General features: G+C 42.2%; 1 protein-coding gene across 6 annotated transcripts; it reads left to right on the plus strand.

The window, feature by feature from the left end:
* Positions 1-105: 105 nt before the first annotated feature.
* Positions 106-27333, plus strand: ubap2l (ubiquitin associated protein 2-like). Of its 6 annotated transcripts, none has more exons than XM_073483243.1 (30): positions 106-155; positions 1552-1689; positions 2048-2125; positions 3034-3144; positions 4067-4241; positions 6162-6263; positions 6458-6503; positions 9420-9464; positions 10198-10304; positions 10663-10722; positions 10826-10878; positions 11036-11121; positions 12220-12400; positions 12517-12715; positions 12887-13218; positions 14452-14624; positions 15521-15641; positions 16243-16282; positions 16393-16582; positions 16678-16744; positions 17320-17647; positions 19380-19468; positions 19555-19608; positions 19715-19796; positions 20032-20249; positions 20516-20621; positions 21833-21958; positions 24769-24836; positions 24977-25171; positions 25818-27333. In XM_073483243.1, exons 2-30 carry the CDS (start codon positions 1594-1596, stop codon positions 25911-25913), a joined length of 3624 nt encoding a protein of 1207 aa, XP_073339344.1. In that variant the 5' UTR covers positions 106-155; positions 1552-1593; the 3' UTR covers positions 25914-27333. The 6 variants fall into 6 exon arrangements, with proteins under 6 accessions (XP_073339344.1, XP_073339343.1, XP_073339346.1 ...); XM_073483242.1 differs by lacking the exon at positions 106-155 and adding an exon at positions 199-333; XM_073483245.1 differs by lacking the exon at positions 106-155 and adding an exon at positions 199-333 and having other exon boundaries at positions 15551-15641.
* The last annotated feature ends 215 nt before the right edge of the window (positions 27334-27548 follow it).

Genomic DNA, 27548 nt, shown 5'->3' on the forward strand with positions numbered 1-27548 from the left:
ATTATGCTGCGGCTCCCCCGCGGACATGTCATCATCACGTTGATAATATTCAAGTATTTCAGTGTGTGATCACATGTTGTGGGTCCAGTTTCCTCGAAGCGCTGAGTGAACCACGTGACGCAGCTCTCCGTGGTGTCAGAGTGGAAAAGAAACAGGTAAATTCAGTCTCTCGCTTATTGTGTGAGCGAGTCGGTTCGTTATATTTTCCCAATTTGGTAGCATCAATTTAGGGTTCAGGAATTATATCCTGTCCTTAATCCGACTAGAAGGTCGACAACGAGACCACTTGTCGGTCGGTTGTGTAGCAGTGTCTAATATTGAGCCGGGTTTCTGGTCAGTATCGCCTGTTATTTATTTTCATTTTAGCGGCCTGCAGGCCCACCTTTAGCCTCGCTGAATGTTATGTCGACAGCCCCAGCCGTCGTGCCGCAGCGGGGACGGGATTGTTGTGAATTGTGGAAGAGCGGCGGTGCGGTTTTTCACGGAGCTGCTACTTTGCTAACGTAGCTAACTGGCTAACGCCGCTAACGACGTTAACTAGCTACCTGCTTCGTTAGGTTAGCATGGCTAGCACCCGTTAGCAGGACAGCTAGCGGCAGCCGAGCGGCATGGGCGTTTTTTTTTTTTTTGGTTTGGGCGAACACGAAAGCTTCGCCGTTCGCTAGTAGCTGATTAGCTCATTAACTTGTTGGCTATCGAGCTAACCCAGCTAACGCTATCAACTTAGCAGGTATCGGCGCTCGGTTAGCTGGTTAGCTAGCGGCTGTTGAACACAGCCTCGTTGTCACCATGAGGTGAAGCCGTGAGAAGCGGAAGCCCGTCGAGACTTCACCAGTGGATGCTTTCCCCTCAAGTATTAGCTAGTTGGCTAGCATTTTGGCCATGTGGCTGGCTAGTGGAATTGGATATGTTCGACGGGCCCAGGCTTTAGGCTTGTTTGTGGGCTAGTCCAAACAGGGTTTTACGTAACGTTTGCGAGATTAAAGAGTCACTGTCGACAGCGAGGTTAATAGTTTTGCCGTGTAACAGTGATGTAGTTGGCTATCTTCACTGTGTTTGTATGCTGTCTCAGTACAGTGTTTTGATTTATCCTCCACGGGCTGTGTGATCGCAATGTTCTCGCCTCACAATATAGGTTAAGTAAACACCCCTGAGGCTATTTTGACATAAAAAGCGTTGCATAATATCCTAAAGAGGTAAATAAGTTGCCTCACTTTCTGCACTTGGTAGCCTTGAGTGCAGCAGCAGCAGCAGCAGCACCCAGTGCACCGTGGCACTCCTGTTTCCCGGGTCAAACCCGCGTTTAGCTTTGGTTTCTGACACTGCCTAAGACTTGGGCTTGGAAAAAAAAACCTTTGTCAGTGTTTTCCAGGCGTCTCTAAGGAACAAAGCTGATGATGTCTTCTTGATACTGCTAATAGCTCCCCCCCCCCCCCCCACTAGGCAATAAGCTTTGAGGAAGTAGTATCCAAGTGTACCAGACATGTTCATGACATAAGTAGGTCATAGTCACAGATCTGTAACGCCTTGTCTTATTCCCTCTCTTCCCAGGTGTTATTCCTTTGTAAATACTGTTATTTGTATATACTGTAAATGATGACGTCCATGGGCGGGAACCGAGCCCGGGGCAGCTGGGAGCAGACACAGGGCCAGACACAGAGCCAGACACAGCACAAGCAAAGGCCTCAGGTACCCCTCACTCTCAACACCTGTCAAATCAAAAGTCTTGAATATGTAGTACAAACTATACAGGGGTGTGGGGGGTAATATTGTTTTCCTTCAGTGCTACAGTGTTTACATTAAGAACAGATACAATACACACTGAAGATAACTTCCAAAACATGTGTAGTATTTGGTAGAGTACGGCTGAAGTGGATGCAGTGGCACAGAAAAGTGTTTTACCAGCATTAAATCACACTGTCACGGAAGTAGCTGTTAAATTTGATCAGCTAATATTTATTTTAGAGCAAGGTGTGGAGCTTGTCTCCAATCTTGTGCTTCTGTTTGTCGCAAATAATGGACGGATGTCGTGCTCCTCTTGGAACAGGCTACCGCAGAGCAGATCCGACTCGCGCAGATGATTTCAGACCACAACGATGCAGACTTTGAAGAGAAGGTCAAACAGGTGAGCAGATGCACACGCTGTTGTCCTACTTAAGCTTTTCTTGCTCCTTTTTTGTTGTTGCCTTTCAGCATACAGTACTAAGTGTGTTGTGTTTTGCATTGGGTGTGTATGTGCATCTCTTCTATTATGCTTTGCAGATTTGGTTTGTCATCAAGCACAGAGAGTCAGTGACACAGCATTCAGTTTGTTATATTGAAGCTGTGATGTTGGTGGAGAGGAGTCCCTGGAAAAGGCTTTATTGAAATCATTTTATATTGTGAATAGTCTTAAAATTAGTTTATTAGCTTAGTAATGATCGGAAAAATTGCTTTAACAATGTATTTTTTAGGGCACAGTCTTCAATTGTTCTCTGTTTATGATAAAATGACCAAGCAGAGGAGGCTTTTAGCCTGTTTCTCCCTTTGTGCTTGTGTTAAGAGGTTAAAAATTGGAGCTGCCACCCTGAAAATTACTGCCTGTTGTTACTAAATACATCTCAGCAGTTTCATAATTTTGACAAACTGGCGAGCAGCTGTAGCTCAACTCTACAGAATCTGGCGTTAAATCACAAGCGCTCTGTCCACATTAATGATTAAGTCAAAGTTAGCAAAGCAAGACCCTAAAATGGCATCCAAGGTCAGAAAGTTCTGCAATCAAGACCTTTTGATAAGAGTTTCATTTATTTAGCACATTCAGCTGTAGTGTGTAGTAATTTGAAAGGCATTGAAAGAGGACATTACATCAAAATCTTAACCTTATATTCGAGCAACTCAAGTGACCAAAATGATGCCTTGTTGTGTAGCTAGCTCTGTGCTCTGATGGCTTTTTGAAAACATTCTGCATAAGTCTACATATCTTTAAAATGAGATGCCAGGAGTGTCAGCCAGGGGTCACCTCTGTGTCTCATCATGCTACTCTTCCTTTTCCAGCTGATTGACATCACAGGCAAGGACCAGGATGAGTCTATGATCGCACTGCACGATTGCAACGGGGATGTCAACAGAGCCATTAACGTTTTGCTGGAGGGTAGCCCAGACACTGTGAGTATTTGCTTTGTGTGAGGGCTTAGCCCTGTGGGGGCCAGATTCTGGAGAAATCAGTGCCACACTGGCTTAGATAACTATAATACTGGACCAACAGTTTAGGGGTTGGAAGATTTAACATGGTATGAAAATGGACAGAGCAGGGTGTTGTGTCAAAACTGAATGTAAATGTAAAAAAAGGTGCATAGAGATGATCACTGTAAACTCATTTTCTGTACTTCCCCTGCTGGTCAGTTTGTCAGTTTTTGAAATATGCTTATTCACACATGTATTACTGTCAAACCTAATTATTTATCAAGATGTAAATACAGTAATTGAATTATTACATTTGTAACCAGTCCTTTTTAAAATTGCAACGTAAAGCAAGCTATCACACACGTTTGAGTATCATCATAGCTAGTACACCATAGGAGGGCATTGAAACCAGGAAAAATGGAAATGCATCTTGCCAGCACATTAATCAGACCTGATAAGGGGTTGTCAGCTACTTGGATTGTCAAAATACAGGCTCAGTGCATAGACTTTAAAATGAGTGAATTCACTGTGGCCTGCTGGGAAATTATCAACAAGAGGAACAGAATTTGTTTTTGTTTTCACTTTGTAATTTAAAGCAGCTGCTGTCAACTTGGAAGTAATCCGATAGAGACATTACCATGTTTTTATTACTCGATGTCTGACCCATTTTTTTCAAGTCATTGCCATGCTGACCACCAGACAACACTTACCATCCATCCTCATTGTTTATAAATAAATGGTTTATAAGATTTGTAGGCCGCTTATGGCAGTGGTCTTCAAGCACTTAAATCAACCTCCACTTTCATTAGTTATTTTCTGTCAGTGACTCAGTACAAAGTCAATGATTCCAGCAGTACATTGACTTAAAGATGGTGGTGTAACACTGTTTTTATTTCTTCCAAAGGACTCTTGGGAAATGGTGGGGAAGAAGAAAGGGGTGTCGGGCCAGAAGGAGACTAGTCAAGCGGAGACCGGAGAGGAAGGAAAAGAAAACAGGGAGAAAGGAGGAGAGAAAGATGTAGCACGTCGCCGAGGTGGAGCTCCACGCAAGGGCCGCGGAGCCAGCAGGGGACGAGAGTGTAAGTATTCACCATCCCTTTACTTTTTTATTCCTTTGGGTATCTTTAGAAATTATTGGTTTAGCCAACAAAGCACCAGTTAGTGTTTTTAGTGGTATAAAGAGCATGCATCTCTGCTCTGTTTTTATCACTGAGAGCTCCATATTCAGTTGATACTTGTGCATATACTCTGACTTCCCACTGGTTGGGTTATCAGCAAAATGGGCAATCTCTACCAAAGTGTGTGATGCAGACAGAGAATGTTTTTCTCGATCGATCTGTTTCTTCTTGTTTCTGTAATCCCACACTCCTAATCTTAACCGGCTCACTGCATCATTCAATCACTGCATTATTTAAAGCTCGCCTGTTGACAAGATATGCAGAAAAGTATATTCTAGTGAGCATGCAGTGAATGGTTGGTCACTAGCCAAAAGTTCATGTCATCAGATTTGCAACACACAAGCTAAGATTTACAACATGAGATCATTTCCTCTTCTCTAAATTTTAACACGCTGCACTGACACAAATAAACAAATGCTAAACTTGGACTGATGCGTCAGCGTTCAAGGACTTTATCTGCAATTTGTGAGTGACAGTACTTTGGTTATTACTTTTGGTAGCGTCTTTTCCAGTGGTTCATCAATGGAGATATTCTTTTAAAGGGGCAGTTTGTAAGAGATGGCTCTAATATTTAACATTCAAATATTGAATTAACATTATCAATGGAATGAGAAGAAACAACAGTGGTGACCTTATGTACTGTGTTGCAGAGATATCTACTAAAGTTAGCATGCTAACCAGTTAGCCCCGGACCATCCTGTCTCATAATACCACTTTGTACCAAAAGGGGCAATAGTCCGATAGCCCCTGTAGTTACAGCTGGGAGATGTATTCAAGCGTAGAGTCTGCAATTTCCATTCCCACTGCACGCCTCTTGTGTCCCCGCATGCTGTGTCTTCTTGTCCTCTGATTCATAGTCCTGGTCAGAGCAGCTCTAAATCAACTCTGTACTGTATCCCCCCTCTCTTCAAACTGACCTCCGTCGGTCTTGAAGGTTGTGTTCAGTCCCATTTGTTGTCGAGCTGAGTTCACTCTCAGGCTGCCCTGTGATCCGAGGTCTCGTTTAAGGCAAACTTTAGGGCCTTTGGATCCACGGTTAACTGAGCCATTAGTTAATGAGCTAATGCTAGCTTGCTACAGCCAAGGATAACGAGCAAAGAGCAGCAGTTGCCCGTTACTCTGGTCATATGCTGCCCCCACATTTTTGTAGCTACCTTCAAATTCTGGCCACATTTTACAGAGTACACCTTTTTTTTAAGAAGTAATGAAAGTGTTTGGTTTGCTTGAACAGTAGCTTGCAAGCATGTGTCTTTTATCTGTTAGCCATGGTTTAGAAAAGAAAGGTAGCACAAGTGCCTTTTATAATTACTCAAATTTGGAGTGTTTCAGAAAATGTCAGTTTATTGACATCACATGCACAAAAGCATGTTACACTCAAACGGTAGTGGGACAACATATCTTGGTTTGAAGGAGGAGATCAGCATCTCGTAGTTCAGCTCCACAATCCCTTGCCTCGATGCAGCTAAAGTGTGCTGCTCAAGGGCTTTTAAAAAGAGCACAAGGTTGAGGTTGCGTATCCGGTCTTTGCCTACACAGCAGTTATGTAATAGCTTTTTATGTTAAAGCTCTTGTTTCCTTCCATGCTTCTTATGGTGCCATCTGGTCATTTGCAGCACACTAGTAGACTCTTCTTAGCCCAACTGGGGTCCTGAAAGGGGGGACGGTGTCTGCTGCAGTAAATAATAGTCAGAAAGAGATTTGTCCTTCATTATCATTTTAAATGAAGGCAGACATTTCTTTCTAAATCATTACACAGTGTAGTTTAACCATGCAGCATACTGTCTTGATCTAATGCCACTCTCTCTCTCTTCTTAACTTCAGTCCGCGGTCAGGAGAATGGTTTGGATGGAGGCAAGGCGGGAGTAGCTGGAAGAGGTGCAGAGCGAGGCCGAAGGGGAAGAGGCAGAGGAAGAGGGACTGTGGGTGAGTGGCTATAATCCTCTTTAGTTGAACTTGTGGTTAAAGGAAATGCAACTAAGCAAAATGAGGAGAGGAAAAAGGGAGAGTTTTTTTTTTTTTTTTTTTTTATTTGTACTTAAACCGCTGCCATTCTTTCTTGTGGTAATAATTGTCAAAGGAAGAAACCGAAGTAGGTCCTTCTCTTGTTGTCTCCTTAGGAGTATCCGGACGACGAGGAGGCAGATTTTCGGCACAGGGCATGGGGTAAGGGAACACCTGCGTTGCCTAAAACCAGAAAGCCTTTTGTTCCACTTTTACCTGTTGCCATGGTCACCAGAGAGCAGGACCCCAGTCTATTGTTTAGCCTTAATCCAAAGGAGGGAGGACATACATCAGCCAATAGCATGGAACTGCGTAGGCCGAATATTTCTCTTTAGAGAGTGCACCGTGTCTAAACACTTTTACAGTAAAATTTTGATAGATCCATTTAACCTAAATGTCCTGCTCTCTGGTCCCTGGCTTCAGAATAATTCAGTTGTATTTTGCTTGTTTTGTGTCAGTTTGTGTCTGTACGTGCAGTTAATAATATGTCAGCTGGCGAGTTAGCATCTAACACTGGCAGCTTGAGTCGTAGGTGTCATAACAGAGGAAGTACTTCTCAACTGTGATGACATTCTTGACTCATTTCATTGCCATTTAATGGATGAAACCGGAGCAGGTCTTCAGTTGTCATAACAAATGCCCTCTCTTTTGACGATGAGCAGAAGCAGTGGGATGTGAGGTTACTCTGCAGCCCTAGATCTTTAAATCTGGTTGGGCTCTGCTGAAGTAGCACATGTGACACGATGTGGCTTTCTCTGGCTAGGTCCAGGGCTGAGCAGCTTCCTCTCAAGAGATGCCTGAATGTAATTTCCCCTCTTACCAAAACAAAGTATTAAATGTGTACTTCAAAGCTATTCTGGCAGTGCCATAAATATATATATTTGAGGCAGAGAGGCGCAGAAGAATGAAACTAAAAGTGTTATGGTGGAAGTCTCAGGTGCTTGCTCAAGTGTTTGTGCAACAAACAAGTATAAGGTTAGAAAACCTCATGTGTCTTAATGGTCTGTGTTTCTCTGAGGCTGTGAACATGTCCAGCAATTTAAAAGCATATTTGAAGAGTATGCAGTCAGATATTGTATTTCTCACATGGTTTTAGTACAAGCTTGTTTTTGGTAAGCAAAGTGCTGGAACTTCCCACCTGCAGTTGCACACAGTGCTAGCTAAGGAGTTTTCACATTTCCTAACCCCCCCGCCTCACTCCTCACAACAATTCTGTGATTGCTTTTGCTTCTTGCCGCTAACAGATAGTTTACCAGCTTGGCTTCAGTGTCAGTCAGATGTAGTGACTCAAATGAAACACGTGTGTCTTTAAAGGAAGCCGTCTTAAAACAGATAAGGTCTTTGATCAGTTTATTACCATGTGATGAGATGAGTTTGGGCAGGTTGACGTCTGTGTGTGTGTGTGTGTATCACTGGTATCTTGTGCTAGTACATAGAAAACATTAGCATGCTCTGCATCAAACTAAATCAATACTATGAGCTCACAAGGGAAACATGTAGCACAGTTCATTACTGGTGAATAAGCTGATCAAAGAGATTTGTTCAAAAGATGGTGTAAAACTTGAATGATAGGAGGAATATATTGATAAATGGAATACAGTACTGTCCAAAAATGTCAGTCTGTAGCCAAATGTAGCAGAACCAGACACAGAAAACGTCATGGTGCAAGAATCTCAGACACATTCACTCACTCTTCGTTCTGTGGCCAATAGGAGGAATGAGGAGGTATTCTGTAAAACGTCTGATGAGTAATAACAGAAAGCATTACCACTGTAGATGGTTTATTTTGACACTGGTAGCCCAAGACTCCCAAGTCTGATTTTTGGTCTATTCAGAATGGATTTAAATGGTTTCACGTGTGGAAAAATCATCGCGGGTCCAACACAGTTTCATACTGTTTTACTTTGTTTATATTTGGCGGACCCTCTGCCACCTTTCTAGATTTAAGACCTTATTTTTCTCTGAGAACAGCTTGTTTATTCAGTTATGGAAAAAAATATGTCTGTTTGTATTATTACATCATTAATATTGTAAATGTTTGAATTACTTCTCCAAAACTACATAGTGCCTCTCTTAAAGCTGTTCCCAAGTTTGATAACACTGTTTGAGGAAGTCTTCGGTGTTCGGTAATGTTCTGAAGCAAGAGAAATGTAACTTTTTCTTTCTTGTTTTCGAGTGGTGCTTAAAACATAATTCTTTGTCTGTTTGACATCTTGAAGAACAATGGGGATGGTTTGCCATGCATTCATCATGTAGGAGCCAGTTGTATTCAGTTGTTACACCGCATTGGTTGGCTCACTGACAGTGCTGCTTCTTAGGGGCAACTGTAGGCTGGCTTTGTGTTTGAATGAAAGACAGAAGAGAGGAGACGGGAGTCCCAGTTTGTTGTATCCATACAGGCCTCTCATAGTTGGCACTGAAAATGGTTAATGGTGTAGGACACAGCTAGAGAAACTACAGTAAAAGTGTAGTTTTGTTCTGGTTGAGACTGAGGAAATTTGAAGCTGGGCAGGTTTTATTGCCAGGTATGTGTTGGTCTTTTTCAACTTCTTAAGAAAAATAACAGTGAGATCAAATAAAGCAAGCTGACTTAGGATGGAGATTTCTTTTAATGAAGGAGATATTGAGTGCCGTCTGACGCATTCACAACAGCATCCTGTATGACTCTTCAGATATAGCTTTGAGAAGACGCTGATGTGTGATGTAAGAGACCATTTAAATTCCTGAGATTGTTTGGGTATATAATGCATCAATGACAAGATTACTGCATTCACTCTTGCATAACTGCTCTCATCTGGTAACAGTTTTTGTGTTTTGTGACTGCATTGTGTATACTTGTGATGATTTGGGTTTCTTGGACTGTGTATTTATTTACCCACTATGACTAAAAGCACACTGGCTTGCCTTGCATTGTTGAGTGACTGACAGGTGTAGAGTTTTACAGTGCTGGCACAGGCAGATCAAAGGCATTTTGCTTATGCTGTTGCTCTGGATTGTGGTCTGAGAAACGAAAGCTTGATCTTGTACTTTTACTTTGTTGTGCTTCTTGTAATCGTTGCCATTATTTTTCCTCTAAAGCCAGATTGATAAGGGGCCCAGATATGATATTGCAGGAGGTGAGAGGTGAGTGCATCGCCTCTGGTGTGTCTGTTATTCTTGCTTTCTGTAGGGAGACTCCTTGGTGCCATAGAACAGGATGATTTCACACAAGACATTATCAAAATAGAAAGTATTACTCGTCATTCTATAAATGGGATGTGAAAAAGACATTGCTTGTCCCGAAATTCGATGTTAAATCAGTTCACACAAAACCATAAATGCCCTTGGATTTGCACAGGAAGGGTCTTTGTCAAATAATGAAAGCTTCTCGGCTTGACTCAAAAGAAAAGTGATGTACTTCATCATGTTGCTAGGTTGCACCAGCTGTAAATTTCCCAGCATACACGGATGTCTCAGATTAATGAAAGTAAAGGAAAGAGTTGTTGCAGAACAACAAAAACTGTATTAAATGCTTAAACCTGCTTAGTTGCATGTCATGACGGCACAAACTCTTAATGACAGTCAGTCTCTTATCATTTCCTCTTACTGCTCCAACCTCAGTCTTCTGAAGTGTTTTTATTGGATAAATTCCTAATGATGATAACAGCAGTGCTCGAGGTTTAATGCTCTTATTAAATGAACTGGGGTCTGCTTCTGCTTAACAAAAACTCTGACCTGTAGTCAGTAAGTTTAAAATGGACCCCAGATTTTTTTGTGTGTGGGCACCAGCTGTGGCCGGTGTCTTTGGAGGGCTGTCGGTCAGTAAATGCATTCACTTCTCTCAACTCAACCCTCTTTTATCGCTTTCCTTTTCCAGAACTTTCAACCCTGCTGACTATGCGGAGCCAGCCCAGACAGAAGAAAACTACGGAGGGGGCAGCACCTGGAACAACACAGGAAGCGCGGAGCTGGAAGAGGGAGCTAGTAAGTTAATTTATAAAGTGAGGTTGCCCTCCAATAAGAGAAGTTAATCCTATCAATGAAGCATCTGTTTACCATCCAAACAGTTTAAAAAAATCATGTACAGCATCCCCAATAAGCTGCTGTGGTTAAGATGAAAGGAAAGCACACTTGAGTTCAAAGGAAACTCACTTTTTTGATGCTCTGCTGAGGCTCTCGTCATCAAGCGTGCACTTTTTTTTTTTTACAAATGCACGAATCCCAGACACATTGTCTCGGATCTTTACATCCAGCTGTTTGTGCGTTTAGGTGACTGAAGGATAGAGTTCTCTTCTCATTATGTTCAACTTTGATCTCCTCACCTCGGCCTTTCTGTCTTCAGGGTTGGAATACGCTGCAGGAGAGGGAACAAATTACCCACCGAAGTTTGACTCTGCTCCTGGTAAACCTGCCATAACTTCTCTAACTTGTTTTTTGAATCTTTTATTCTTTTTGAGGCGCTTGTCCATCACAATAGTATTAAACTTTTTCTCTGTAACTCATAGGTGCCTGGAGGACTGCCACAGAGGAGTGGGGCACTGAGGACTGGAATGAGGATGTGAGTGACACTGGGTTTCACCTCATGCAACTGCTGTACTCCAAATATAACATTAAGTGGAATCAGAAGTTAAAGCAGCTGACAGCTGGCTCTCCTTCTGATTACTTGTGTTCTTCCAGCTGTAGCTCTCTTTAACCTGTACTTTGTTCCTCTGCAGCTTTCAGAGACCAAGATATTCACAGCTTCCAGTGTGGCGTCGATTCCTCTGCCTCAAGAGAATGTTACCATCACCAAAGGACAGAGGTCAGTAACGCACTTTATTAGCCTGACTAATGCTTTCCAGCTAATCGATTTTTCCAGGAATTGGTTTAGAGAAAAATTACATTTGCCTGGTTTCACTGTTTACTTGTTCAGCTGAAGCGGGGACTCTGTCATCAATCCAGTCACATAAGTGGACTTAGCCTGGCATTTGATACATATTGATTTTTGTTGTTTTGTTTGTCAACATAAAATTGATTGACAAACTGGATACCTTTTTTTTAAAATAACATTTTGTTATTTAAAAAATAGTTGATAGATTGATTACCAATTTAAAAAAACAGCTTCTAAGAGAAACAATTAGTTGATTAATGGATCAAAAGAAAGCTAATTGGTGTTCAGCTGTTAAATAATAACTCCTTTTTGTCAAGTGTCAAGATTGGCAAATATTTATTAGCTCAAGCTTCTTAAATATGAAGATCTGCTGTGTTTCCTTGTTTTGCACTATATACTACATATATAGGAAACTTTATCATTGGCTATGTTACATGCACGCAATATTATGTTTTTTGCCCTTATTCTGGAAAAAGACAATATTCCTACTACGCTGTTTACATGGCAAATGAAATAAATATTCCACTAATATTCCTGTTTACATGAAGCCATGCATGCTCTAATTAACATGCCCGCACATGTCGTATATCAGGTCAAAGTATTTAAAAATGGACTGGCTGAAGCCATTTGAGCTATATTTTTTCCACCGATGGTGGACTTGTTTGACCATGAAAACACAGACTCTGTCTTTATTCATTCAGCCACCTTCTCAAAGAGGCTGGGGTTGCAATATTTACACATATCAAAGAATCTGTCGATATCAAAGTTTTTCATCATGATTAAAAAAAAAGGTGCGTTTCTCCTTCTGACGAGAAATGTGGGCTTTTCTTCTGTGCATGCATTTCTACGCTAGCTTTGCAAACTGTTAGCTAGAGAATGCTCCTAAACAAGAATAATACCACTATATCTGACATATATTAATGGTGGGCAATTAATGTGCATGTAAATGAACCCATTGTTTCCAACTATTGGATGTAAAACTTTAATTTTTAAACATCGTCTTGTCATAATATTTCCATCTTGCTATAGGATTGACCTTGCAGTGCTGCTGGGGAAGACTCCCCCGTCCTCCTCCTCAGAGACAGAAAATCCCCCCATGGAGGCCACCCAGCCCCCCTCCTTGTCCCAGTCACTGGTGTTCAGCAACTCCAAGCAAGGGGTGCCCCTCTCCCAAACATCCTCCAGCACCCCTTACACCCAGCACAACATGGTGAGACTCTTGAGCATTTTGCATTATGAGCTTTTATACTCGCAGGCTCATGCCAATTCAGCACCAATATTTGCATTATGGTGATATCATTGATTCTTAATCTGCCAACATTGCAGGTGAGCATGCTGAGCAAGGGTTTCGGGGATGTGGGGGACCCTAAAGGAGGAAGCACAGGGACCACTGGATCTCAGTTCCTGGAGCAATATAAAACAGCCCAGGCACTGGCCCAGCTGGCAGCCCAGCACTCCCAGACTGGACCTCCCAACACAAACCCCTCATCCTGGGACACCAGTGCCACCTCACTGGGACAGTACGGTGAGATGACATCCTGCTGTAATTACTTTGAAATATATCAGGTTATCAATCGCACTGAAAAAAAAACATGTTAAGGATAATGAGTACTGGTATATTTTATAATATCCATTACTATAATGTACAATCTGAACATCTCTTTCCTAACTTAAATTTTTTCCCTTCTCCCCTCAGATATGAAGACTCAGCCGGAGTCTGCGGTCCATACGCCCTTTACGAAGCGGCAGCCCTACCAGGCCGCCACCTCAACCTCGTCCATGTTGGATGTTTTCCTGCAGGACAAAGGCCTGCCTCCTTCCTCTGTCTCCTCGTCTTCTTCCTTACCCCAACAAACAACATCCTCACCCCATGTGGTGCCTCCGCCTGCTTCCTCCCTTCCCAAAATGACAGCAGTTCCTTCACTAGGTCAGCAAGTCTCCCCAAGTTCCTCTGATGCCCAGAGTCCACTGCCTTTGCAGCAGCATAAACTCAAACAGCAGAAGAAGAGGACCTCCATTACAACAAAGGTAAATTCATTTTAAAAAGTGCTGGATGGACAACCCCTTAGTCCCTGTCCACACCTACACAGGTATTTTTTTTATAACAAAGCTTTTTCTATGCATTTTGGCCTTTTGTACACATTAACAAAACCCTAGACCAAGGAAAACACCTTGGTCCAGAGTGAAGACATCCAGAAACTAAATTTTCAGTGTTTACATCTGGATGGACAGAAATGGAGATTTTAGGAAACTGACACAGTCACCCATGCGCTCTTCTTGGGTATTTGAGTTTGTATTTTGATGGAATGGATGTTATATTGTCTATATTCAGACACAAACTGACATTGATAATACAGTGATTTAAAAAAAAGGGGGACTAAAATGGCTGCTGACAAAAAATAAGCTTTATCCAGGAGGATTCTGTATAGAGCAGTCACGTATCCCCTCCTCATTCATAGTTTTTTCCATAACTAAGCAACCAACCATAGAGTTTACAATCTGCTTCCTGTTTACACTGGCATGCCCAGCGTACATCAATGGCCATATGATATGCGTTTTCAAGTGTGTTTGTATGAATGGAGTTGATTTCTGAAATGGTGTTAAAACGACGCAAATCATTTTTGTTTTGAAACTGTTTCCAAAGATATCCACGTACGTGTGGACCAGGCCTTAGAAAGTCTCCAAATGATTCTCAAAATGCACATTTTCGTCCATAACACGCATTTACACACAGAATATGCTCTGGAGAACGCTTTTCTTTAACATTCATCCACTTATTCTGGCAGTTGTCGATGCTTTTTGTCTGGTGGAGCCATTGAAGTTAACCCTCCGAGACCGACATAGTTGTATTCGACTATCATTTCATAACTTTTCAACAAAAAAACCCTTGTTCATTATAGTTCTCTTGGTGATTTGAATACATTTCCGTGAAATTCAATTTTGGCTTTTTTTTTCTTTGTCATTTATCTATTTACACATTCCTGTGATATCTGAAGCATATTCCGATGGCCCTGGTTGTCCTGAAGAAAATGATGTATATAACTTTATTGTGCATTACAGGGTTGATGTTAAACAAGCATTATTACACAAAAAAACTAGGCGAACCAAAAGCAGGAAAAAATAGCTGAGTTTACACTTTTAACTCGAGTATAACTAGAGAGATGCATAAGAAGTTTGTGTCTACAATAGTAGCACGTTACATGAATGAAATGTCTTGTGTGTATTTGGGCCAAGTCTAATATGATCCATAATCTTCCACAGATTCCTGCGATGGCGGTAGAGATGCCTGGCTCAACAGACATCTCTGGCCTCAATCTTCAGTTTGGGGCGCTGCAGTTTGGGTCAGAACCAGTTCTACCAGAATACGAGTCTGCCCCCACCACCACAACACCAGCCAACCAGGTTCAGAACAGTCTCTACACTAGCCCCAACAGGTTTGTATATCAAAACACAGCTCAGCCAAGGTGTTCCAACATTTCTAAACACTTGTATGTTACATGCTATATATTATATACTGTATCAATATTGTTTCTGGAGTAGCAACATTAATGTTTACAACAACAAAATCAATATTGACTCAATAATATCTCCCTGGAAACCAAGCTAAAATATGAATAAAATAAATAATATTCCTGACTTCAAAATACTGAGTAAAGTTGAGTAAAGAAATAATGAAGAACACAGACATCAGTCAGTATCAGTCTTCCTCCCTCTGCTGAGGCGTTTCACTGCCTGTAGGTACCACTGGTAGAGTGAGGGAGGGCTGCTTTGTCTCAGCCAGAAGCTAAGTTGACAAGAATTTGCCACATTTTACAATCCTGGCAAACTAACCTAAATAGTTGGACTACATACAGACAAGTTTAATACTGGGTTGCGGTACCCATCTTTGCAGTTTCGTTGTTTTAACTTATCTTTACAGTATTTAATGTCCTGCCATTGTCCTACATGGTGCATTTGGTGTTGTCAAGACACATCCATGTGAAAAATACATGTTCCTAGAAAGACCACGAGAAATGCATGAAAAGTGGATGATCTTAGACTGATGAAAGCAGAGCAACTTGCTGGACAAATTTGCGTTTCACTGTTGAAAGGATTCGTGAGAAATGGCCTCAAGCCTTTAATACTCTGAAGATAAAGTTCATATTTATTTTATTTTTGGGGACGTGTTTGCAGTGAAACATTTTTTGTACAATTTTTATTCTGGCAGTTGGCAAGTCTCTAGAAGCGCTTTAAGATTTAAGTGGTGATTATCAGCTTTCAAGTCAGAGCCGCTATTTGTTCCCTAAAAACACGATCAATCTTGACTTGTCAATACCATTAAAATCTGCAGTGAGTCAACCCCAGCTCTCTCCAACTCCAGTCAGATGGACCTGTACGACCAGAGAGCGACTCAGACACGGCGCTACCCTCCCTCAGTCTCCTCTTCCCCTCAGAAGGACATGCAGCCCAAGGTAAAGACCAAAGCTTCCGTGTTTTTCACTCAAACTGATCAAACATTTATTAGACATGTCAGTATAGTAGTTAGAGGAGTGGCCAGTGTGGACATGCTTGTCCTAGTGAGAGGCTTTGGATTAATGTTGAAATCTACAGATAGTGACAAAACCCTAGTCGTTGTATGTTGTCCTGCTATGTGCACTGACTGTTAAACATCAGGACCCCCTGACGCATTGAATTCGACATCCTTTTTGTAGAATTCATGTTTCGGGGATCTCAAGGTTTAAAGCTCCAGTTTTATCTGGGTCAGCCCCCGTTATTTTGCTTTTTCATAACTAAACTCATTTAAAGATCATTAACCTGAACCTCATAGAGAGCGCAGATGTTCTTAATAAACTGCACACTCTGTGCCAATGGTGTTACTCTACCCCCTCATTGTTTTTTTATCGTGTGGTCATTGTAATGCACCTCTTGTTACAAACCTGACCTGTAGTTAAAATGCTCAGCATATAAAACAAGCCTCTTACTTTCCAAGAGCCCAACACCCTTCAACTCTTATCAATGGCCTGTTTCCATAGAAACCTCTGAGCTCAACTTCATTGTTGGTTTTTTTTACAGAATGGCTTCAGTTCAATACAAGCAACACAATCTGTGGAAGGTAAGTGTCTGTACAAAGCTCCTTTTTTCCTTAAAAGGATTGTTAAAATAGTTTGAGACATGTTATTTTCTTTGGAATTTATTCTTGAATCCTCTCATGTCTCACCCCAGCTGCAGCAGGCTCTGCAGTATCAGTCAAGCCAGCCTCTGATTCAGTCACGCAGGCATCCGTCTCCAGCATGGGCACTCTGACTGACAGCCCTGCCTCCTTGTTGACCGCATCCAATCAGACATCCCTTAGCGCTCTGGGGCATAGCGAGGACCTGCCTCCAAGCACCATCCCCCCTCCTCAACACAACAAGTGAGTGAGATGCACACAGATTAAGGAACACATTAAAGAGACCTCTGATCTGAGCCCGAGTATCAGTGAATGTAATGCGTTTGTTTTTTTTACAGCTCTCACCCATCACAACAGAACAGCCTTGCTGCATCTTCAGTCCGAACATCCAACTCAAGCTTGCTGGTGAGTTCTTTTACATGGTCATTTCTGTATTTATACCAGGAGCTAGCATATTGTTTTTTTTTTTTTTTTTGATGGACCGTTGAAAGCACAGATTAGATTAGTGCCGATATTGGGGAGTAAAAATAAATTCCAGTAACGATATATATATTGGCCGATATACACATGTTTTGCAATAATCTCTAGGTCTTGGGGTGTGGGAGCTGAACATGAGGAGGACAAACGGAGAGTGTAGATCGGTGCAAAAAGTTAACAATTTATTTACTTTGTACAGTGAGCGAGTTATTTACAAGTGAAGCTTAACTTCAGGGTCAACCAAAGGCCAAAATAACAAACACAAACTGGACCCATCTCCTGAGTTAAAACCACGTCAACCCAAAACAGAAAACGAAAGAAACAAAAAGACATTAATATAAATGTGGGGTTTTAATGTTTCTCCCTCCATTTTTGTAAGCATTTTCAAAGCTGTATGTCCTGTGATGGCAGTTGGACACAGTAGAAGTCAATTCACGCTGATGGAAATGTAATCTCATCAATCCTAACCGCATCTTTTTCTGTTCTTCCTGCCATCTTTACAGCATCCCAGCGTAGACGGTGACTCGAGCCTGCACTCCTCCTTCCCTTCCTCCGTCTCAGCCGTTCCGTCTTCATCAGTCCCCTCCTCCTCTTCCTCAGTTGCTGCTGCGCAGGTGTCACTAGGTGCCCCTCAGGCCTCATCAGTGGGCTCTGCCACAGTTTCAGCCCCCTCTGGCCTTGGTCCCGTCAGCAGTCTGGCCATGGGCCTCAACACTGCCTCAATGGGTGCCCCAGCTGTAGCAGCCGCCACTATTTCAGTCTCAACGACAGGCTCGGCCATTCCTTCTTCAGCTACTTCCTCATCCACACGTGGCTCTGCAGCATCCTCAGGTTAGACATGAACACAGTGAAAAATAAATGTATAACAAGTTATTCTCACAGTCTTACTACCAAGCCTTGACTGAAATTGCAAAACACAAGTTGAAATATCTTAGCTTTTCTTTTCTCTGCACTGCTTCAGCCTCGCTTTAAGCTTTGCTGCCAATCTACATGTAGCATTACCACTGAGTTAATTGTAGCCTCGGTAATTTAGTGTCAAGGCTTCACAATTGCTGCTAAAGTGGACTGTGAGCATTATACGGTATATGCTGCAATTCTACCTCAGCTGTGCTTTGCCACTGAGTGTATAGAGCAGGTAGAATCTTCAATCAACACCACAAATAAGCTTCAATTAATGCTTTCTAAGTCTTATTTTTTCCACTGCTTTGCTCAAAGCTATAGATTTGAGCAGGCGATAAATGATCACTTGTCTAATCTCACTGTGCCTATGAGAGCTTGTTGATAATGGTGATGTATAACTGTGTAACCATTATGGTTGCTTGTGTGGTCACTTCTGAAAACTGATTTTCTGGCAAGTTTCTGCAGCATCATGTTATATTTTGCGGGGGTGGTTGTATAAATCTCTGTTACTTTGCAAGTGGTGCAACTATGGCTGAAGATTGCTTTAAAAGTATTTGCTTGTGAGTGGAAATCCAATAACAGAATGTGACACTTTATTTTGTACAAGTACATTGTGTTGGTCTTGGTTTTGTAGCTCTTTGTCTGTTTCTCAGGATTCTCAGTTTCTTTTTAAAAAAAAGAAGAAATGGAAGCATGATGTGAAATACAAGAGGCGCTTTCCTTTTAGTTTGGCGCTCCATTGACTCATGAGCTCCAGCGCACCGCGTCAGATTCTCAGAGGTTATCTTACATGTTCATCCTCAACTGCATTTCCCAGTCTGCACTGATCAAGTTACAGGAAGTTATGAAGTTAGCTTTCATTTGTGAGAGCTGTCCAGCAGGTCACTTGTCAGAGTTAACATTAGCTTGTCTGCGCTGGCTAGCTTGACTTTTAGCTCACCCTTCTTCTCGGAGAATCAAGAGCTCTTCCATGTGTTTAGTTACAGTAGCTCTCAATGGCATTACGTATTGAGCTCAAGGTACTAGCATCTTTAAATCCCTCGCCCTGTATCACACTGATTGGCAGCATGTCTCCTCAGACAAGCGCATCACAAGTTCTCCCTCCAGCTAGCAGTGACGTGATCTTTAGCTGCAAGCCATTCTCAGACATGGTGGCAGGGTACTTACTGTGACACAGCATAGTGCTAGTACCACTACTACTAAACTGAAGAGTAGCATTAAACATTTTAACATACATTTGACTTTGCTGCCTTTCTGGAGGAAGTGTTCCCACACTGAGCTGCTTTTAGCACTCTTCACTTTTTACCTCTAGCAAAGCCTTTAGCAGACATGCCGTCTGGATGTGAATTAACCTATAGACCGGCATACGTAACTGGTCACGCTCCTGTTAACCAAACAACATCTAACCTCTCTGCTGGTGCGTAGTTTGTCACTTTGTGTATTGCAGTCTTGTCACTGACTGATGCAGCTCATAGTGAATGATTCATTGTGCTACCTTCTTTGTTTCTTTTAGTTAAAGTTGTGATGTGACACTGGCAAATATGGCTGCCTATATACAGTATTTTCAGTTTGTATCGTTAAACAAAGGTTAATAGATATTAATATTGATTTGTTTGCCTTTTTCGATTTTTTTATTTTTATTTTCATGGCTTTGTGTTAATAGGGAAAGCACCTCCAAATCTGCCACCTGGAGTGCCCCCTCTACTACCCAACCCATACATCATGGCTCCTGGACTACTGCACGCCTACCCTGTAAGTCAGTCTACATGTACATTAGTACATTTTATATGACTGATATAGTAACAAGATTTTCTGGCACATTTCTTGCCTCCTCTCAGCCTCAGGTGTACGGCTATGATGACCTACAGATGCTGCAGACAAGAATACCGCTGGTGAGTTTGTGAAAAGTCTAAAACTGCTGCAGTAAAATCACTATGCACAAGGTCGTTGCTTCATAGCCTGTATTTCTAATGTATAAATAATATTTTTCTTTCTCAGGATTATTACAGCATCCCTTTTGCAACTCCCACAACAGCACTGACTGGCAGAGAGGGCAGCCTGACGAGCAACCCTTACTCTGGTGAGCCTTCCTCTAAAGGCTAAATAAAATGCTAATCTCTCCACTCTCTCCCCTTACCTGTCATGATCTCCAGCTGTCCTGTCAAATAATAAAGGCACAAAAAGCCCCCAAATGTTAAAAGAAAATGTGTTTGTCCTTAGTTTGTGATTTGATTAATCTCTAAACTTCAGGTGTAAAATTTGTAATTAACCACTTGTAGTAACTTCCCGTCATCCTCCCTTTCCCATATTTGTAGGCGACTTGTCGAAGTTTGGTCGGGGTGATGCGTCGTCCCCGGCTCCAGCCACCACATTAGCTCAGACACAACAGAACCAGACCCAAACGCATCACACCACACAGCAGCCCTTCCTCAACCCCGCACTGCCGCCTGGCTACAGCTACACAAGCCTCCCATACTACACTGGCATGCCGGGCCTGCCCAATACCTTCCAGTACGGACCTGCTGTGTTTCCGGTGAGAACTTTCAAGTTCCTGCTCCCAACTTGAGTTTGTTTGTTTTTTTAATATCTTCATGAGGAAATGAGTGGATTTGGACACGAGTAGGAATGTAACAGAGCTAAAAAGTAAAGATGAAGAGACAATTTTGGTGTCCCTGTTATCTGGTGGTGCTATAAAATAGCGTTTTGAGATTTAAATCCATGTATGTTTTTTTGACCTTTGGTTCGTCTTTCCTGTCTGTTTAGTTTGACATTACATACCGTGATATTGATCTTGTCCAGGTGGCTCCTACCTCGTCAAAGCAGCACGGTGTGAATGTTGGCGTCAATGCATCTGCCACACCCTTCCAGCAGGCTAGTGGCTATGGTTCCCATGGATACAGCACTGGTGAGGCACTAAACCATATTTAAACGGCATGTTTAGAGGGGTCACGCAGGTCCTGCTCTGTGTACTCGCATACCAATAACTTACTCACAATGAGCCTGTTGACTTCTCATCGGTGTGGAGTGCATATTTCATTTGAGCTCTGCTGCATCTACAAGCATAAATCTGATGCTTGTGTAAAGATGTTTGTTATGCTTGTGTCGAGGCTTGTAAAATGTTCTTGTGTGCGGACTCACCTCAAGGTTGAATCTCTTTAAATCGACTGTTAGCATAATTTATGTTCAGGTTTAGTTGTATCAGCATCTTCATTGCCTGTGTAACACACTAGGAACACACCTCAATAATTCATCTGTTTTATAACGAGAAGAAAATGTCTTTCACTTTAATTAAATGGCCGAACGGTCAAAGGGAGATGGGCTTGAACAGTGGCACCTCGCTCAACCAGTGGAAGGGTTAGATTATCGGTCTTCTGCCATCTTCTGTAGCTTGCTTTGCTCATTTCAGAAAGTGGAGTTTTGCCCAAGGCTTCACCTTCCACCACATCTCCTGCGCACACATTCATCTTAATTGCACCACTCTCCCTTATTTCACGATACTCCTCTTTGAGCCCAGTTTCTTTCAGCAGTTTCACAGTTTTCCCAGTGGCCTTCTGGTGTCTACTCCATCACTTTACATTCTTTTCCAGTGATACCGTATTTTTTTTTTTTTTTTTTCATACTTTCAATTCATCACTCAACATCCACCTCTGGTCACTACATGTGCGACACCTATTTGTTCCAAGCTGCACCATCTGCTGCTTTCTGCCATCACCCAACTCAAGCTCACTCTCCAACCTCCCCCTCCCACACACACACCCTGCCTGCCCCCTCACTTCCCCCACCTCCTCCCCCCCCCAGACTTGGGTCAGATAGTACTTGCAAATGATGTTGGCGTTGATTCTGACCTGCCGGTTGCACCGGATGGGCAGGCTTTGCCACACAGGACGATGCACTTGGTGTCAAAGTTCAGATAATTTAAGTCTTCGGATGTCAGTCGGGCTTCCTAGAGGACTTGACACTATTTGTACTGTCACAGTTTGGTAAAATCTGCCCATTTGGTGCACAATTTCAACCAAACGCTGTGAGTTATTTGCAAACGCTATCTGAGGCAGGTCTGCTTCCCCTGCCTGGTGTGTCTAACGCTGTGGGCTGCGGCTGTGTGTCTGACTGTTGCAGGCTATGAGGATGTGGGCCAGGCTTCAGGGAGTGGGGATTTCTGTAAGGGCGGATACGGCACTGCTGTGGCCGCTGCCGCTTCTGCACAAAACAAGCCAGCCAGCTCTGTCACCGGGCCTGGAGTCGGTGAGTGCCGCCACATGCCAGATTAAAACAACAGGAGAAAAAAAAACCCTGTCCCTCCCGTCTTCCTCCTTGTGTCACCAACCATCCTTCTCCCCCTCTTTGCTATCGTTCCTTTGCCTCACCGCTGTTGAGCTGTGCCTGTGGGAAGACCCAGCACACTACATATGCTTATAGACAGCCCGATGCAGCCCGCCTCTCTTTCAAGCCTTGTCTGCCATTGTGTCTGTTACCTGTTCTCTTCCAGAGCAACTCATCACCAATTCAATCTGCTTTATATGTTCCACTTGCGTAATTATCAGGTGTATAGTCAAAAATATGGCAGGTCTGTGGCTGCCATAAACTGATGAGTTCCTCTGGTTGATGCAGTCCCATTTTCCCTCTTTGTTGCTTGCTCTTCATTCATGTCGTCATGCTGGTGTGTCTGTCTCCAGAGTATCAAGTTCGCTGTCCTGTGGGTGAAGTAGGTTACAACCAAAGCGAAAGGGCGACAAAATGTCGATATTACTTTATCAAAAAAGATGCGCTATTTAAGAGTGTGAATATCTTGATTTTTTTTTTTTTATTATTATTATGCTTTCTGACATGCACCTTGTTGTGTCAATGTGGTGGGAAATTTATATGTTGGTCAATTGTTAAAGTCACAATATCAGTCTTACACGCTTGAACCAGTCTCCACACGAGACACAGAAAAATGTGGGGTTTTTTCCCCCTCTGAGATGATTCTTTTAAAAATAGTGTTTGTGAGTGTTTCAACTCGCTGTCGGAGCAAGTTACAGGAACTCATTTTCTGCGGCATCAATACAAGTATCTATCGTATTTTTGACATCACTAACTTGGACCTGGTTGCATTTCTATAGTACTTGTATCATGGGACATTCACCTGCAGCAGAACACAGGGGTGAGCATCTCTGGTGCTGAAAATGGGCTTTATTATATGTACATGAATAATATAATGTTCTAACCCACCGCTGTTTTCTAGTGCCACAGCCTCGGATGCCAAATGTCATAAGCATTGGGGCTCTTTGCATAGTAGTCCTATCATTTATGAATAAAGCTGTAAAGAACATTTATGTAACTGACTGAATGACAAATGCACTTTAAGTCACTTTAAGAGAGACAAATGCACTTGAAGTCACTTTAAGAGATGCATACACAAAGACAACAACCTGACATGCTCCATGTTTGCATAGAGTTTAGTAGGGGTTGACTGATTATTGACCCTGTTATGTTATCTGGCCAGCATATTTCCAACTAACAATATCAGTGAATTTTCTGTCAGATTGCTCATAAAATAAACAGGTTGTTCTACTTTGGCTCTGATGCAGTATCTCCTCACACAACGTCAAGTCTCCTTGATTTCTAATAATCGGTGTCAGTATAAGCCCTGAAAAAACCATATCAGTCGACCCCTAGAATTTAGATCATACTTGCTCATCACAATAGATTTCACATTGGTCTTTCATCTGCATTGATACTGGCAGTCCAGCTGTTCTGGAAAGTGCAAGAGCTCAAAAAAAGCTTGTGGAGTTCACAGGGTGATTGTATGTTGATTAAACCTCACTTCTTCAGGTTGATTACACACTAAAGGACAGCTTGAAGTAGCTACGGGGCTTGAAATTAACTCCGTCCTGTCGACACAGGCACGGTTGGGAATGTGTTTGGGATGAATGGAGATCCTACCTTGGACGAAAGAGATTTTTTTAATGTACCATATGTATGTAAGCTACTTATGTATAGATGTTGCTTTTGCAAATGACAAAAGAACATGTCTTCTCATGCTGTCACTGTAGCTACTGTCACTGTCTGGCTACTCAGCGTGAGACCTGACTCATAACATGACTGATTAAAACCTGAAAAGATGCCATGAACTCACTATCGACGGGGACTTGCAGTTTATTTTGACAGTTCACAGTAAATAAACGTACTGAAGTACTTCAGCTGAGTATAGTTTGGTGGTGATGCTACTGATTTTGACTGACAACTAATAGACAAAAATAACAAAAGGAGCAACATTTTGATTTTGGGACATTTACGTCACGTGAGAGCGGTTCAGATTGTTTCTGAGACGGGGATGAAAACTGTTGGTGTGGAGCTCTCGAGTGATACCACAGAAGCTGAAAGAGGAGGAAGTTTCAACATCACCTCTCACTTTTTAGTATGATTTTGTTCTCCTCTTGCTCACAGATTTTTGCCAAAATAATTGAGGACATTAACTAGCATACTAACATTTTGTCCTGCAAACACTGCTAAAGCTGGGATTTGAACGTATGCGTCTGTTCTGTCCAGTGTCCGTCTTGTCTTGCACACCAGTTGACCCTGCTTTGCGTCTCGATGGCGATGCAGGGGGTCAGTGTGTGCCAGAACAACCAGAGCAGCAAACACCAGATACAGTCAGAACTGTACCACTGTGGCTGACTGGAACTGATACGCTGCGACACCATCTTTCTCTGCTCTCTTCCTCTTCATCTCCTCATCTTGTCTCTCTTTGCTGTCCTCCATTAAGGGAAATTCTACTGAAGTCATCTATGTTTGCTGACATAGATGTTCATACCTGCGATTTCCCAGGATTATTTTTGATTTTAAATGTTTTTTCTCAGTTGCTTGGTTTGAACAGTGTTCCTTAAAGTGATAAAGTAAGTGTAGATTTATGGATACTAGATTACCTCTTGTTGTTCATATAGAAATTGTGTTGGTAAGAATCTGAATACAACCATGTGGCTGGTCATGGTGTGGTTCGTGTCCCCTTTTACATGCTGGTTTTTTTCCAGTTTTTGGACTAATTTCGGCTCCTGTCTCCTCTGTCTCTGCAGGAGTCTCTGTGACATCAAGCAACACGGGGGTACCAGATATTTCAGGGTCTGTTTACACAAAGACGCAGGTAATTACAGATCAGAAATGTTCAGATAAATATTCCCTCCTCACAAGAAATGTATTTGGTGGAAATTAGACGTTCGCTAAGACAAAAAAATAGTTTACCTCAAGCAAAATGTCTGTCCTTCGTCTCTCTTCCTCCTGCAGTCGTTTGAGAAGCAGGGTTTCCACGCTGGCACGCCAGCAGCTTCGTTCAGCCTGCCCTCGGCTCTGGGGAGCGGGGGACCCATCAATGCCCCGGCCGCCGCTGGCTACGCCCCGGCCCCGTTCATGCACATCCTGGCACCACATCAACAACCCCACTCTCAGATTCTGCACCACCACCTGCAGCAGGACGGACAGGTAGCACACGCTTTTGTTGTTGTTGTTTGTCTACATCAGTTGGTGCAGGTTGCGTTCACCTGTCACCTTCAATTCAGTCAGTCCAGACCAAGAAAAACAGTTTCTTGTTTGGTCTTTTGGTTCTGGTTTTTTTGTCCACACAGTTTCATTCTAAACTTTCTAAGAGGAGTAATCACACAAAAACACAGACTGACCCGTAACTCAGTCACAGGTGTAAGATGCTCTACTTATACATTTGTAATTGAATTTGTTTGAGTTCAATCAGTTAGATTAGGTGTGAAATCACTGTGATTATCTTCAAGGATCCAAATGTGTTCCCTACAAAGCGTCACATTCCATTATGTGTTTTTATTTGTTTATTTAACATTAAAGATAAACACTGACTAAATGTTAAGACTGGGAAAAAAAGAAAAGAAAAAGACGCAGATAAACATAGGAAAAGCTGACTCGGCAGATTTGGTGTCAGAAAAAGCTAATTTACATCCCTTGACTTTGTTTTAACCTGAATTTAAAAGCCTAACACACTACACAAATAATAGATGAGACTGGTTCTGGATTAAAAAAACAACAACAGAACACAATAAAAGACTATATCTGTGTGTATGTCTTGTATATCACATCGATAAACCCTCTCCTCTCTCAACAGAGTGGCACTGGACAGCGCAGCCAGAACGCCTCCATTCAGCAGAAGTCTCAGATCAACAAGTCAGCATACAACAGCTACAACTGGGGAGCAAACTAACATCCGCCTCCAGGCCCCACACCCCCCCCACCCCCGACATTGTTGACAGACGCTAGAAGGGGGATCATCACTCCTTCCGCAAACAGTCTCCACGTATAATCTCCCTCTTCCTCGTGCAGAGATTCCCTCCCCAGTCTCTTGGCCCAGCACTCCTGCAGCTCTGGCCGCGGTCAGAGGAGGTGCTGTGCCGAGAGAACGAGCACTGTAACGATGCATGGATGGGTGGGAGGGACACGAGGGGCTTAGAAAGAGGGGAGATCGGAGCTTAATGGTTATAGAAATACACCATCAAGAGGTGAAATATTGAGTGTTGGGAATTTGTATCGTGTTAACCCCCCCGCCCCTGCCCTGCCCCCGCCTCACCCCTTTTTTCTTTCACTTGTATGTAACATAGAACTGTTTTCTAAAAGAATGAATGTTTCCTGTATGGTCTTTTTCTTTTTTGTCCTTTCCCCGCCCTTTTTTTTTTTTTTTTTTTTTTTTTTCTTGTTGAAGGGGAGGAATGAAGTAATATCTGAAGGTGGGGGGACAGGCTGGTTTTGTATTTCTCACCCTCAACTCCCCCAATCCTTAATTCTGGTGGAAACTCTTCCCTCCTGCACAAAATACCCAAACACAATAATTTGCTTGATTGCTGTTAATTTTTTTTTTTTTTTTTTTTCATTTTTATGTAATTTTAAGTTTGAAGAAACAATTCTCTAAATTGGTAGAGTTGTGAAGTTTATTTTTTACCAAATATAGATATATTATATATAAAGACATATAAGCAAGCTCGCAGGCTTGGACTGTGAGGAAAGTGTGTTTGTCATGTGACTGCGTGCATGTTTGTACACATGGGGGGCCGCGGGTCGTGTACTGTGCTTTGTTTTCCGCCTAGCACAGGATTTTTCATTGTCCAACACTTGTACAGTAACTGTTCCCATGAATTATAAATATGTTGCATAGAGGGTCCCACCTATTCTGCAAGAGATGTTGAGAATGATTTCCAAGGCCAATACACACCCAGTCTGCCTTCCAGTGTGTGTTTTATTTTGTTTGTTTCTGAGGCCCCCCCACCTCCTCCCTGCTCCACCACCTGTCCCCCCCGTTATAAGGAAACCTGCAACATTGAATACTGATGGACAGAATTGTACTATGGGTTTTTTGTCAGTGATTTATTTTTTTCTTTTTGTACTGTGCGTTTTAAAAAAAAAAATTTAAATGGATAAACTTGTCTTGTACATATATAAAAAAACACAAGTACTGTAGTCCCTGTTTGTTCGATGGCTTTTTCTCCTTTTCCTTCTCAAATCCTTGCAGACTTGTTAGCTTTTTTGTTTCATATATTTTTTTTATTTTGTAAAAATATATAAATATTAAGTAAATAAACAAGAAAAAGACATTTTCATCATTTTGGATGTGAATGTCTTTTAAGAAACTATATTTGTTTCTCATGTGGCTTGTAAATACAGCAGCATCTCCTCCTCCAACAGTCTGACAGTGATGCCCAGTGTTTATGTGTGTCTGGCCTTAATTCATCTGACAGCTTGAAACGTTAATTCACTGATTCTTGATATCAGCCGAACAATGAATAGATGAACGCTGTAAGAAGAAGCTTGTGCCCATCGTGTGTTTGGCTCAGTTGAAACCATCTGA

This window comes from Pagrus major, chromosome 16 (genome assembly GCF_040436345.1).
Source record: "Pagrus major chromosome 16, Pma_NU_1.0".
Taxonomy (NCBI): domain Eukaryota; kingdom Metazoa; phylum Chordata; class Actinopteri; order Spariformes; family Sparidae; genus Pagrus; species Pagrus major.

What these genes read in the sequence shown, in the direction of transcription:
- ubap2l (XM_073483243.1), top strand. Translation starts at nt 1,594, where the DNA reads ATGATGACGTCCATGGGCGGGAACCGAGCCCGGGGCAGCTGGGAGCAG. An exon ending in CTTACACCCAGCACAACATG is followed by an intron (nt 12,401 to 12,516) that starts GTGAGACTCTTG and finishes CCAACATTGCAG; the next exon opens with GTGAGCATGCTGAGCAAGGG. An exon ending in TGTCACCGGGCCTGGAGTCG is followed by an intron (nt 21,959 to 24,768) that starts GTGAGTGCCGCC and finishes CTGTCTCTGCAG; the next exon opens with GAGTCTCTGTGACATCAAGC.